General features: G+C 43.7%; 1 protein-coding gene across 2 annotated transcripts; it reads left to right on the top strand.

The window, feature by feature from the left end:
• Positions 1–2,248: 2,248 nt before the first annotated feature.
• Positions 2,249–9,964, top strand: palm1a (paralemmin 1a). Of its 2 annotated transcripts, XM_084547889.1 has the most exons (8): positions 2,249–2,284; positions 2,536–2,616; positions 4,077–4,204; positions 4,304–4,385; positions 5,214–5,235; positions 5,318–5,362; positions 7,281–7,412; positions 7,852–9,964. In XM_084547889.1, exons 1-8 carry the CDS (start codon positions 2,279–2,281, stop codon positions 8,427–8,429), a joined length of 1,074 nt encoding a protein of 357 aa, XP_084404015.1. In that variant the 5' UTR covers positions 2,249–2,278; the 3' UTR covers positions 8,430–9,964. The 2 variants fall into 2 exon arrangements, with proteins under 2 accessions (XP_084404015.1, XP_084404016.1); XM_084547890.1 differs by lacking the exons at positions 5,318–5,362; positions 7,281–7,412.
• Positions 9,965–13,779: the final 3,815 nt, after the last annotated feature.

The raw sequence follows: 13,779 nt of genomic DNA, 5'->3' as shown, positions 1-13,779 counted from the left end.
GGAAGAATTTTGATTATCCAAGATGGAGACCCCACACCACACCACACCCCACCCCACCCCACCCCACCCCCCACCCCACCCCCATGAATCGGCTGATGAATGGAACAACAGGCCAACTTCTGATATTATTAACGATGTAGACTGTCTCCGTCCGGCTGGGGACGTCTCAATCTACATTGTGTGTAGTTGTTGTAGTTGTTGAGTCTGAACTGGTGTTGTTGGACTTCCTCTCAGAGTCTGTGGTGGGGAGTTTGGTCTCCATGGAGACGACAGGACAGCAGCTTTGTTCAGGACCTTTGAGTCGAGAGCTGCTGATCTCAGCACAGATTCTCTCTTTAACTGTTTGACTGCAGCGTCAGGATTAAAACTGAACTCAGTGTTTAGTTGCTGGTTTACTGTTGAGCAACATTTAAACACAGGATCAGATCCGTCAGTTTATTTATGAACAGCAGAGGGATGATAACAAATGAACAAAGACAAATTCATAGATGTGAGTTAAAGGTAAAGCTGAGAACACGTCTGTTTTCTTTTAACTCTTCTGGATAAAAACTGATCAACAACATTAAACCACATCAACTGATAAAAGGTTGAAATCATCACAGGCTGCAGGTGCCAGGGACGAGGCCTCTCTGCTGCTTTGATTCATGTGTTCACCAATGAAACCCAGTTCATCTGGACCGGGTCATTCAGAATCAGTCTGGTGTTAGAAGCATACTACGTTAGCTCGCTAACAGACAGAGGACACGTGTCTTCTCATGGGTTCCGGTAACAGAACAGGGTCTGAGACCCGAGTCCACTTTATAAAACCCTGCTGATGCAGAACCTGAACCAGAACCAGAAGCATGGTCTGGTAACATCAAGATTTCATTCTGTTGCAGAAAAAATCTCCCAACCAATCAGAGGCATTTAAACTAATCACATGACGTATATGACTACTGTTAAGTGTGGCTCATACCTCTGCAGGACATGGATGCTGTAACCTACGTACGTAGCCTACGTCAGTGTCAGTCATTTCTACTTGACTCCTTCATGTTCCTTCAGGGAATAAACCCAGACAAAGGAACCTCAGTAACAGCAAGCTAACTGCTAGCGGCTAGCAGCTAACAGTCATGTGACAGTCAGACTGCAGCTTTGCAGTCTGATCACCAGCCTCCTAAACCAAATGGTCTTGGTCCTGGTCCTGGTCTTGGTCCTCTGACGGAGTTTTGATTCTGGATTCAGAAAGTCGGAAACAGAATGAGTGAAGAAAACTTAATGAATCATGGTCAACGTAGGATTCTGTTTAGACTAAAGGTCTCAAAGTCTAGTTTGATTCAACCAATTAATCTCTCTCTCTCGGGTGGCACAGTGGCGTGGTGTTCATCACTGATGCCTCCCAGCCAGAAGGTTCTGGGTTCTAATCCAGGCTGACTGGTTCCTTTCTGTGTGTAGTCTGCATGTTCTCCCTGTGTCTGCGTGGGTTCTCTCCAGGTTCTCCAGCTTCCTCCCACCGTCCAAAGACATGCTGGTTAGGTTCATTGGTGATTCTAAATTGGCCGTAGGTGTGAGTGTCTCTCTGTGTTAGCCCTGTGATAGACTGGAGACCTGTCCAGGGTGGACCCCCCCTCTAGACCAATGACAGCTGGGATAGACTGGAGACCTGTCCAGGGTGGACCCCCCCTCTAGACCAATGACAGCTGGGATAGACTGGAGACCTGTCCAGGGTGGACCCCCCCTCTAGACCAATGACAGCTGGGATAGACTGGAGACCTGTCCAGGGTGGACCCCCCCCCCCCCCCTCTAGACCAATGACAGCTGGGATAGACTGGAGACCTGTCCAGGGTGGACCCCCCCTCTAGACCAATGACAGCTGGGATAGACTGGAGACCTGTCCAGGGTGGACCCCCCCTCTAGACCAATGACAGCTGGGATAGACTGGAGACCTGTCCAGGGTGGACCCCCCCCCCCCCCCCCCCCCTCTAGACCAATGACAGCTGGGATAGACTGGAGACCTGTCCAGGGTGGACGCCCCCTCTAGACCAATGACAGCTGGGATAGACTGGAGATCTGTCCAGGGTGGACCCCCCCCCCCCCCCCCAGACCAATGACAGCTGGGATAGACTGGAGACCTGTCCAGGGTGGACCCCCCCTCTAGACCAATGACAGCTGGGATAGGCTCCAGAACCCCATGACCCTTCACAGGACAAGAGGTTACAGAAGATGAATGAATGAATGAATGAATCTCTCTCTCTCTCTCAGGGTGAGCGAGGCTTTCTGTCAGCAGGACCGACTGCAGCTCATGGCGGTGAGTCCAGTTTACGTACAGTCAGTGAACACAACACAGTTTAAACAGATCATGTATGTAACGTGTTAATCACGTGTTAATCTGTGACACGCTGCAGATCTGAGTTATTGATCGGACCCATCAGCATCAGACTGATTCATGGATTCAATCAATCAATCAACTTGACACAAGACACAAGTGAAAATGAATGAATGAACAAACATTTCCTCTGTGGCTAAAACTAATCTGACTCGTTTCTCATCATACTTCAGGAGAAGAGGAAGTGGCAGACAGAGATGGAGAACAAGAGGCGTCAGCTGGAGGACGACAGGAGAGCTCTGCAGCATCTGAGGGTGAGACAGGTTGATGGTTCAAATCCCAGTTTATCCAGAAACATTCATCACAATAAAGACCCTGAACTGTAATATCAGCGCTGAAAGCAGGGGGCACTGGTGAGTGGTTTTGACATGGTGCTGTTAGTGTCATTTAAAACCACTAATAAAACAAACCAACCCTCCTGGAGCTGATGTTTCCTGTTGTCTGTGAACGCAACACAAATTAAACCATGATGACACGAGTTAGCGGCTAATCTGACCCAACAATGATTTTCATTCTCGTCTGTTTACTGGTAGAAAATACCACAGATGTTAAACCAAGACGTTGGGAGCCTCCGGGGCCCCTGAGGCCCCTGAGGGCCCCTGAGGCTCCAGCAGTCACTGTATTCAGAGGAATTGTTGTTGTGGTTCACATTCAGAAGCGAGGCGGAGGTTCACGAGGCTGCAGCTTGCCTGAGATCAGAGTCTTTAAATATCATCAGCTGATCACAGGATTCAGACGTTTGTTTACTGAGAGAAACTAATTAAATGACTATAAAGCATGGGAAACTAGAGGTTTATTAAAACTCAACCAGAATAAATGAAACAGGAACATGGTTCACTGGAACATAAAAAGAAAGTTTGGTATTTATTATTTTAATGGAGATGAATGAATGAATGCAGTCATCCATGTTTCTGCATTTAATAGTGAAATATGAACTCATTAAAGAACAAACTTCAGTCTAAAGACCAACATTTAAAAGTGTCGGATCTGAAAAAAACATCCAATAAATGATTTCTGTATATCTGAGCTGAATATGAATCTGGACCAACAACAGAACCCTGAGGAACCCCTCAACTGATTATGACATGATCATCGTTATCGCTGCTCTAACTAATTCTAAATATCTAAAAATAATAAGTGGTGTCATGTCATGGTTTCCAGAGGTTTAGAATCAGATATTCAATTCAATTCAATTCAATTTTATTTATATAGCGTCAATGACAATACAAATCGTCTCAAGACGCTTTACAAAAACCCGGCCTAAAACCCCCAGAGCAGCCTGAAGGCAACGGTGGCAGGAAAAACTCCCTTTTAACAGGAAGAAACCTCGAGCAGAACCCAGCTCATATGGGGGGACCCATCTGCCTAAGGCCAGCCGGGTACAGACAGAAGAAAGAGAGAAGAGAACAGCAAGATAAACATACATCTGTCATAGATACACATATCTGACTAAAGCGTACATGTGGAATCTTATGATACAAACTGATGAAACCAGTTTATTGAAAGTTAATGAGAATGGTTTCTTGTTAATTCTCTAATTGTTGACTAATTGATGGAGCAGCTTCTTGTCAAGAATCTGACCTCTGTAATAAACTGATAACATGAAACATCAGGTAAAGAACCTGGGGGTCATTTTGACCTTGGTGTTTGTTTGATAAAACTGCTGTTCTTGTGTCTGAGTCAGCTTTTAAATTCCACGCTTTCCTGTGTTCAGTCGAAGGCTCTGAGGGAGCGCTGGCTGCTGGACGGAGCGCCCTCTGCTGGACCAGAACAGGACGATGTCAAGAGACAGCTGGAGCAGGACGAGGCCAAGACCAGGAGTCTGGAGGAGGCCATCAACAAGTCTGGCCTCGTTATTTCATTCACTGAATGAAAAGAAAGGTTCATTTATTACATTTAAAAAAGAATTAATGTGTTTACTTGGTTGTTTGTTTGCTACAGGTTGGAACAGGAACTGGTCAGTTTGGAGACTGGAGCTGTGATTCTGGAGCCGACACACTCTGCTCCAATAACACACTCTACTGTGAGTTTACACACACACATAAATATTATTACTTTAGTCAGATTACCTCAGACAGATTACATCAATCAGATTACATTAGTCAGATTACATTAGTTGCATTACATTAGTCAGACTACATCAATCAGATTACATTAGTCAGATTTCATTAATTGCATTACATTAGTCAGATTACATTAGTTGCATTACATTAATCAGATTACGTCAATCAGATTACATCAATCAGATTACATTAGTTGCATTACATTAGTCAGATTACATCAATCAGATTACATTAGTTGCATTACATTAGTCAGATTACATTAATCAGTTTACAGTAGTCAGACTACATTAATCACATTACATTGGTCTGATTACAATAATCAGTTTACATTAGTCAGATTACATCAATCAGATTACACTAGTCAGATTACATTAGTCAGATTACGTTAGTCAGATTACATTAGTCAGGTTACGTTAGTCAGATTACATTAGTCAGATTACATTAATCAGATTACATTAGTCAGATTACATTAGTCAGGTTACGTTAGTCAGATTACAATAATCAGTTTACGTTAGTCAGATTACACTAGTCAGATTACACTAGTCAGATTACATTAATCAGTTTACGGTAGTCAGATTACGTTAGTCAGATTACATTAATCAGTTTACATTAGTCAGATTACGTTAGTCAGATTACACTAGTCAGATTACGTTAGTCAGATTACATTAATTGCATTACATTAGTCAGATTACATTAATCAGTTTACATTAGTCAGATTACATTAGTCAGATTACGTGGTGTAAATTCATGGGTTTATTTTGACCGTTTGTTAATGTTTGTGCCTCCAGGTGACGTCAGGATCAGTCACAGGTAAATTCCTTCTTCTCTGTCTGTCTTTGTGTTGTCTCCATGAATCGTCTCTCGTCTCACATGTCTCTCTGATCAACTGTAGAGGTCAAAGGTCACAGAGCTGCACCGTCAGGTCAGGTAGTCCAAGGTGAGACCGGACCTAACTACAGTTCACAGTAATCCCATTGTAGTCAGATTACACCGGTAATCAGATTGCACAGTCTGGATCACTCTGCATGAAATCAGATTAGTGTAAATCTGTTGTCAGATTGCATTAATCAAATTACAGTAATCAGATTACATTATGGTATCAGCTGTAATCTGATTACAGTGATGTTGTCATCAGAGCTTCAGTCTTTACTCTGCTCTGTCTCTGTGCCTGCCTCTTTTTCCCATGAGCCCTTGCAGAGGTCAAAGTTCACAAAAGCCCTCGAATGAACAAACCAAGAGAGGCGACGCAGGAGATGAAGAGAGGTGAGTCAGAGAGGACGAAATGATCTCCTCCTCTGACAGAGCTGCTCTTTAGATCACAAGACTCTGGTCACTGCATGTTTACCACATGGTGACTATATATATATACAGTATATATATATATATGTATATACCACATACATATACCACATGGTTACTATATACACTACCTGGCCAAAAACAAAGGTCCCCCTCTACTATCTGGTTGGACCTCCTCTATCTCTGATTCCAGCTCATTCTCTGTATCATTGTTTCTATAATCTTCTCCAATGTCTCCAGATTTATTTCCATCCAGTGTTTCATTCATTTTCCACCAAGATCTTGTATTGATGATGGAGAGTCTGACCACTGCACAAAGCCTTCTCCAGCACATCCCAAAGATTCTCAATGGGGTTCAGGTCTGGACTCTGTGGTGGCCAATCCATGTGTGGACATGATGTCTCATGCTCCCTGAACCACTCTTTCACAATCTGAGCCCCATGAATCCTGGCATTGTCATCTTGGAATATGATCCATTGATGGAATAACCTGGTCATTCAGTATATTCAGGTAGTCAGCTGACCTCATAATGTTGCTGAACCTAGACCTGAGCAACTGCAGCAACCCCAGATCATAGCACTGCCCCCACAGGCTTGTACAGTAGACACTAGGCATGATGGGTGCATCACTTCATCTGCCTCTCTTCTTACCCTGATGCTTCTCCACTATCCTTCCAGTTTTTAATAATGCCTTGGACAGTTCTTAACCCAGTTTTAGTAGTTTCTACAATCTCCTTAGATGTTTTCTCTGCTTGATGCATGCCAATGATTTGACCCTTCTCAAACAGACGACCACAGGATGTGTCTTTAGACATGGTTGTTGAAGGAATGAGAAGCTACTCATTGCATCAGTTGGGCTTAAATAACTTGTTGTCAGCTGAAAGATAATCACCCATGCAGTAATTATCCAATAGGAGGTGAATACCTGTTTGATTAGTTAAATCCAGGTGGAGACTTTGTTTTGGCCAGGTTGTGTATTTACCACATGTTACTACATATATATCATATGGTTACTACATGTTTAAGACATATTTCCCACGTTTGATATATATTAATCACATATATACAACACATTTACTACATCTGTACTACATGTTTACCACATGGTTGCTACAGTGATTACCAGCCACTGATATTGTTGAGTGTTATTCAAGCATTCGGTTATTGACGGGGTTGTGTGGAACAGGCATTGACAGTATATGCAACATGGGAACAGGTGAAGCAAATGCACGTGATTGGTTGAAGCCAGCTCAACTATGATGACTCACGCATCATGTAGCAACAACAGTCAAATGTCAGCTGGCCTCCATAGTAACTGGGTCACTGTGACACCACCAACCAAACAATCAGTTACGGAGAAAATGATCAAAAGATGAATCCAGAATGAAACCCTGCGATGGATGCAGACCTGTCCAGGTCTACGGTGCACACCGTCAGTTTCTAACATCTGTTTCTAACAAATGTCTGTTTCTGTCTGTCCTTCTTCCAGCTTCATGTATTTGATCTTCTGTCTGTTAAGCTGCTGTTCAGCGTTTCTGTTTTCTAACATCCCTCCAGCAATGTACTCAGTGGAGATTAAGATAGAACGAGACCGAGTGACGGGGGAAACCAGGGTTCTGTCCACTAACACCACACTTCCTGTTGACCTCTCCAACCAAGGGGTCAAAGTTTACGAAGACGAGCAGAAAGGTGACATGAGAAAGTTAAAACAAAAATACAAATAAATCAGAGGAAGCCTCGCGGGAAGTCACCTGCTGATTTAGTTACCAGATAGTTTATAATGATACCAGTTTATCGTGGTACTAGATTACTTATTACTTATTGTTAGTATTGCAGCAGTTTGTGCGTTAAGAGTTTAGAAGTCACTGTCTGTGTACGTCTACTGAAGTAAATCTGACTCATCTCTTCCTGGTATATGCATGATTGTCCTTCATGTTTTCATCACTTCATCAGGGTCAGTTCAGACCAGACTAACATAAGTCGTCTCTGAATGCTTTAGTTTGACCTCCAATGGTTTAACTTCTCCAGGACATTAAGTCAGAGTCTGTTGGTCCTTCAGCTGGAGATCACAGGTGAACTGCAACATTTCAGGAGTTCTGGTCTGACCCTGATCCCATCTTTTCCTCAGTGGTCCATGAGATGAACGGTGAAGACGGCGTCCACCTGCTCAGCTCTTCCGAGGTCGAGGAGCTCATCCACAAAGCTGACGAAGCTTCCATGATGTCGCCGACTGTCCACGCTGTGAACTCCATCCCCACAGTGGAGGTCCAGGAGGTGGCTGGTCCCGACTCAGGTCCTGAGCCAGTTCCTGAGTCAGTTCCCCGGGTCGCAGCTGAGATCACCGGGCTGGAGGCCAAACCAGGCAGCGAGCCCAGCGTGGACGAGGCCAGTGCAGAGAACCCCGTCACCATGGTGTTCATGGGATACCAGAGTGTGGAGGATGAGGACGAGACCAAGAAGGTGCTGGGGCTGCAGGGGACGGTGAAGGCCGAGCTGGTGCATATCGACAACACTGACGGGAAGACGTCACCGGCAGAAGAGACGGATCAAGAACCGACTCCTCCTACCACCATCGGCGCGCCGACGACCTCCAAACCTCGAGAGGCGATGGCGGCGATCAATGGGGAGACAGCGGGGGAGGCCGAGGGAGGAGCGGTGGCGATAAAGAAGGAGAAGCAGCCGTGTAAGTGCTGCAGCATCATGTGATAAATGTAATATGAAAATAAAAAGGACCGAGACTCTAAACTACAGGAACTTAACTCCTCCCACTGCCTGCAGCGCTGCCTCTAACATCATGACATCACTTCCTGTTTTTCATTCTCATCAGTTTTATAAAAACTTTATTTACTTTTTCTATTTTCTTGAAGCTTTGTTACTTTTGTACTCCTCATGTTTCCAGCTGTGACACATCAGTGCACTTGATTAGCATTAGCATTAGCATTAACGACGCAGTCCTAATATTTTTCCCCTTCATCATCTCTCTGTCTCTGTCTGAGCTTCATTGAAACCAGAGGATCTACTGTGTTTCTCTTTCATTTTGTTTTCATTCCATCTGTCACGTCTAAAAACCCAGAGGTCCTTGTTATCAGAAGGAAACATCCGTGGCCATGATTGATCATCCAGATGTGTCAACTGGTTCTGGTTTTTCCAGATGATGAGAGTCCAGGAAACACTGTGACGTTGTACAACTGCAGATGTTGTTGTACTTTCCATCATCCAGCTTCAGAGCATTTTCTCTGCCCAGTGAAATGTTGTCGTCCTCATCCAGCTGGACGCTTCCCTTCATTGTAGAGACGTACCGTGACCTGAGTCCTCACAGAAAACATCAAATCAACAGATCTGTTCCTAACTCTTGACACAGACCCGAGTCATTTGAACAAGACGTTTATAAACCTGTTGCTTTCAGACAACGGTTTCCAGATGAGTCTCTGAGCTCCTCCAAACAGCTGATGTTATATAAGACACGACCCTACGTTCATGTCTCTCTCTGACCATCATGCTTTTAAAACAATAAGAACCAGAGAAGAAGACGTATTTCCTGATTCAGAGCAGCGACTCGCCGGTTTACTCCCTAAAAACACTGAGAAAGGTTTTAGTGAATATGATCTTTGCATCTGACAGCAAAACAATAATGTATGAAACCATCTTCAGGTTCTTTATTAGAATGAATAACCCTGGTCATGGATCATTAGCAAGTCTTTAACTCAGAGGAGACTAACTATTTATATGTTCTATATAATCTGAGAAGTCTGTCATAGTTAGTATTCTGTTGAACGTATTTCCATTCACTGGACAAATAGACTAAAATAAAGACGTGTTCATTAAAGCTACACCAGTGGTCATTGTATTTAAGAAGAAATGTCTTTAATAAACACTAATGAATAACTGACATTTATTTATTATTGACAGGAGGTAGAAGTGTAATAATATGAGGAGACGCTTTAAAAACCATGTGAAACGCTGCGATGATGAATTCTTGATCTTTAGCTCCTGCTCTGTGAGTTTAGTTGGAGCTTCATCTACTGGATCATTCATCGGCCTTCTGTAAATCTGAGACACCAGAAGTTAGTTCAGTTCATAATGTGTCTGTGATGAGTAAACCTGGATCCAGTAGAAACGAACGAACATGTCTTCTGAAACATTAAACTCCTCAGATGGAATCAGTGGTGGCTTTATTTATTAATATTTACGTTTCCATCTAAGTTCATTGTCTCCAAGCAGCTCCTTCTGTCCTGCTGGTAAAATACGAGTCTTGATATAAATTAAAGAACAAGATGAGACAAAGACAATCTGGACTTGTTGTGTTTGTAGAAGACGTTTCCTCCAAGTGTTCAGCTCTAAATGATGGAGGAGAGTTTAGGTTTTTATCACCTGAAGGTCACATGACTAGAGTCTGGTAATGACCTGATACTGACCTGGACCTGGACCTGGACCTGTTCTGATCCTGTTCTGAATGAAAACTCAGATGGGGTGGTGGGGGTGGGGGAGGCAGGGCGGGGTTAGTTTGGTTTATTGATGAGAGATTTGTGTATTTGTGTTTGTGTGTTTAAAGCTGGAGGCTGTGGTCGTGTTCCCACGCTGGATCACCGCTAGCAAAGCTTTTAACGGCAGACAGGAGAACGCCGGACCTCTGGAGTCCAGGAAAAGGTTCTGGTGATAAAAAGAGAGAAAACTTTACACGACACTATGAGACTTTATTCAGAAACACTGTCTGTCGTCATGACAGCCAGGTCCATCCTTTTTGTCAGAGAAGTGAAAACCTCCAAAGCTTTGCAGCGACGTTAAGGTTAAAAACCTGGTTCTGGTTCTGGATGTTGTTCTAAGTGAAGGGTTCCTGCATCAGTCACAATAAATACATCTCCTATGCCATGAATGTTTCCTCTCTTTGATTTGAGCTGATAACACTTCTCAACAGTGATTTTTATTTATTACATAATTATTTTATTATTTGTTACATTATCATCTAAACATGGATCAAACGCCCAGCGAGAACCCACGTCAGTCTGCAGGAGCATGAACCCCATCATATTATATTATATTATATTATATTCATTCATCTTCTGTAACCTCTTGTCCTGTGAAGGGTCATGGGGGGCTGGAGCCTATCCCAGCTGTCATTGGTCTAGAGGGGGGTCCACCCTGGACAGGTCTCCAGTCTATCCCAGCTGTCACTGGTCAAGAGGGGGGGTCCACCCTGGACAGGTCTCCAGTCTATCCCAGCTGTCATTGGTCTAGAGGGGGGGTCCACCCTGGACAGGTCTCCAGTCTATCCCAGCTGTCATTGGTCTAGAGGGGGGGGGGGGGGGGGGGGGGGGTCCACCCTGGACAGGTCTCCAGTCTATCCCAGCTGTCATTGGTCTAGAGGGGGGGTCCACCCTGGACAGGTCTCCAGTCTATCCCAGCTGTCATTGGTCTAGAGGGGGGGTCCACCCTGGACAGGTCTCCAGTCTATCACAGGGCTAACACAGAGAGACACTCACACCTACGGCCAATTTAGAATCACCAATGAACCTAACCAGCATGTCTTTGGACGGTGGGAGGAAGCTGGAGAACCTGGAGAGAACCCACGCAGACACAGGGAGAACATGCAGACTCTGTTTATCTATTTATTTTATTTTATTATTTATACACTACACTTTTTACTCTGGATATTTTGCTGCTCTTCTGTGTGGTGGTGTAAACTACACTTCACTATTGCAGGACAAACAAAGGTTTTTCTAAATCTTAATCCCAACAGAGGGACGATCTTCTCTGTCTCTCGGTCCAGGCTGTAAATCTGATGGTTTCCCTTCATCCTCCACGTCTCTAGAGGACAGTCCAGACCAGAGCCATCCGTCCTCTCCAATCTCTTCAGTCTCTTCTTGTCTCTGAGACACTCCATAGAAGATGACTGATACCATCATAGAGTCATAGAAGGACCTCAGGTGTCCCCCTTCATGGTCTTTCTAGTCACGTCAGTCCATTATCTCTGTGTCCATTTCCTGGAGGTTCAGTTTGTCTCCTTGGTTTGACCCACAGACTGTAAAGTCTTCCTCATGAGACCTCTGTCTGATCTCTAGTCCATCTCTAATCCATCTCTAGTTTATCTCTATTTTTATCTGTAACATGTCTTTTAGCTGAAAGTCGTCTCAGGATCAATAAAGTGTCTGGGAGCTTCAGTTCATTAGTCAGTCCATCTTTTTATTTTAGTTCATCTCCGTGTTTCAAAATGGTGTCACATGACATTTTGGTTTTACCCCCCCCCCCCTTCATTGCAATGTTGGGATGTGCTACAGACTCCTGTGGTTGTCACGGTAACCTGCTGACTGCCAAACAGAGAGAGGTTTAATGAGCAGACGCTTCACTCTGCACAGATTTAAGGGACAAATGTGGAAAAAAGATTTTATATTGATTCAGAAAAAACTTCTACAGACAAGAGAGAGAGAGAAAGAGAGAGAGAGAGAGAGGGAGAGAGAGAGAGGGAGAGAGAGAGGGAGAGAAAGAGAGAGAGAGAGGGAGGGAGAGAAAGAGAGAGAGAGAGGGAGAGAGGGAGAGTGTGTGTGTGTGTGTGTGTGTGTGTGTGTTTGGCCATTGTGTGATTTTTGTTGGTCAGCAGCATTCCTGACAAATTCTGCTGCTCAGCAACACACACACACACACACACACACACACACACACACACACACACACACACACACCAACACACACACACACACACACACACACACACACACACCAACACACACACACAGTGACAGCGTGGTGTGGATCAGTCCTCCATCGTCTGGTGGAGTCGACCCTGCAGGTGAGTCCTGTTTGGTTGTTCTTACCTGTGTGACATCATCAGGATCAGCTGATCAATCACTGTTTTATTTCTTTAATGTAATAATATGTAGAGTTTTAGCTCCTCCCTCCTTCAGCTGGCAAAGATGTGATTGGTCGCAAAAAATCAAACACGTTTTCTGTTTGTTTGATGTAAAGATTTACAACAACAACAATAATAATATATTATTATTATTATTATTATTATTATTGTGATAATTAACTTAAAACTATAATAAAATGAAGTTAATGGTGAGAAATTACAAATAAAGAAGTGAATAAACAGTTTTACAGACTTTTATTTTTCACCTAAAAACTTCCAGCTGAGATAAAACAACATGAAGACACATCAATGTCTTTAGAAGAAAAGGTTCCAAGTGTTTCTGTGTTTTCACAGTTTTCATTTTTTTTATGATTATTTGTTTTTGTTGTTTTTGCAGCAAAAAACACTTTATTTTGACGGGTTAAAGATTCAGTTCAATTCAATTTTATTTATATAGCGTCAATAACAATACAAATCGTCTCAAGACGCTTTACAAAAACCCGGCCTGAAACCCCCAGAGCAGCCTGAAGGCAACGGTGGCAGGAAAAACTCCCTTTTAACAGGAAGAAACCTCGACCAGAACCAGAACCAGAACCAGCTCATATGGAGGGACCCATCTGCCTGAGGCCAGCCGGGTACAGACTTAGGCAGATGACTTCCTGTTTGTGCTGTTGTCTGAATGGAGATCAATAAACCTTATTACTGCGTTTCAGGGCTAATGCTGATTGGTTCTGACAGAGTAACATCATCGTTGTCATCATCATCATCATCATCATCATCATCATCAGAGCCGTAGGGAGGATGTTCAGGTACACTCCACCATGGCAGGTTCTCTGTCACAGTCTGGACCAGGACACCAAGGTGAGACAAACAGACAGTAGCAGTGTTTGTCCAGCAGGGGGCAGCAGAGTCAACATTTACCAGCCTACATTACTACCGGTACTAGCACTACTGTAGAAAATACTTTAATAATAGCAGTATTATTAAATAGCATTAATAATATTAGTCGGTGAGTTTTTCATCAAATTCCTCCACTTGATATTCTGACATAAAGCTTCATTAAAAGGTAGAAACACAGCGAGGACTCTGCTCCAAGAACAGAAGTAAACATGAAGGAAACTTCACCAAGTTAAAGGGAGGAGTCTGTGTCTGTGGGCGGGGTCCTTATCATGTGTGGGCGGGGCTGTGGTGGGGCAGCAGAACATGACCTTT

Source organism: Chelon labrosus (assembly GCF_963514085.1).
Source record: "Chelon labrosus genome assembly, chromosome: 7".
Taxonomy (NCBI): Eukaryota; Metazoa; Chordata; class Actinopteri; order Mugiliformes; family Mugilidae; genus Chelon; species Chelon labrosus.
The sequence above is the reverse complement of the archived record's forward strand: the minus strand, read 5'-3'. Positions and strand labels throughout refer to the sequence as shown.

Coding starts and splice junctions, on each gene's coding strand:
- palm1a (XM_084547889.1), top strand. Junction 2,617..4,076: donor GAGCTCTGCAGCATCTGAGG/GTGAGACAGGTT, acceptor TCCTGTGTTCAG/TCGAAGGCTCTGAGGGAGCG. Junction 4,205..4,303: donor CTGGAGGAGGCCATCAACAA/GTCTGGCCTCGT, acceptor TGTTTGCTACAG/GTTGGAACAGGAACTGGTCA.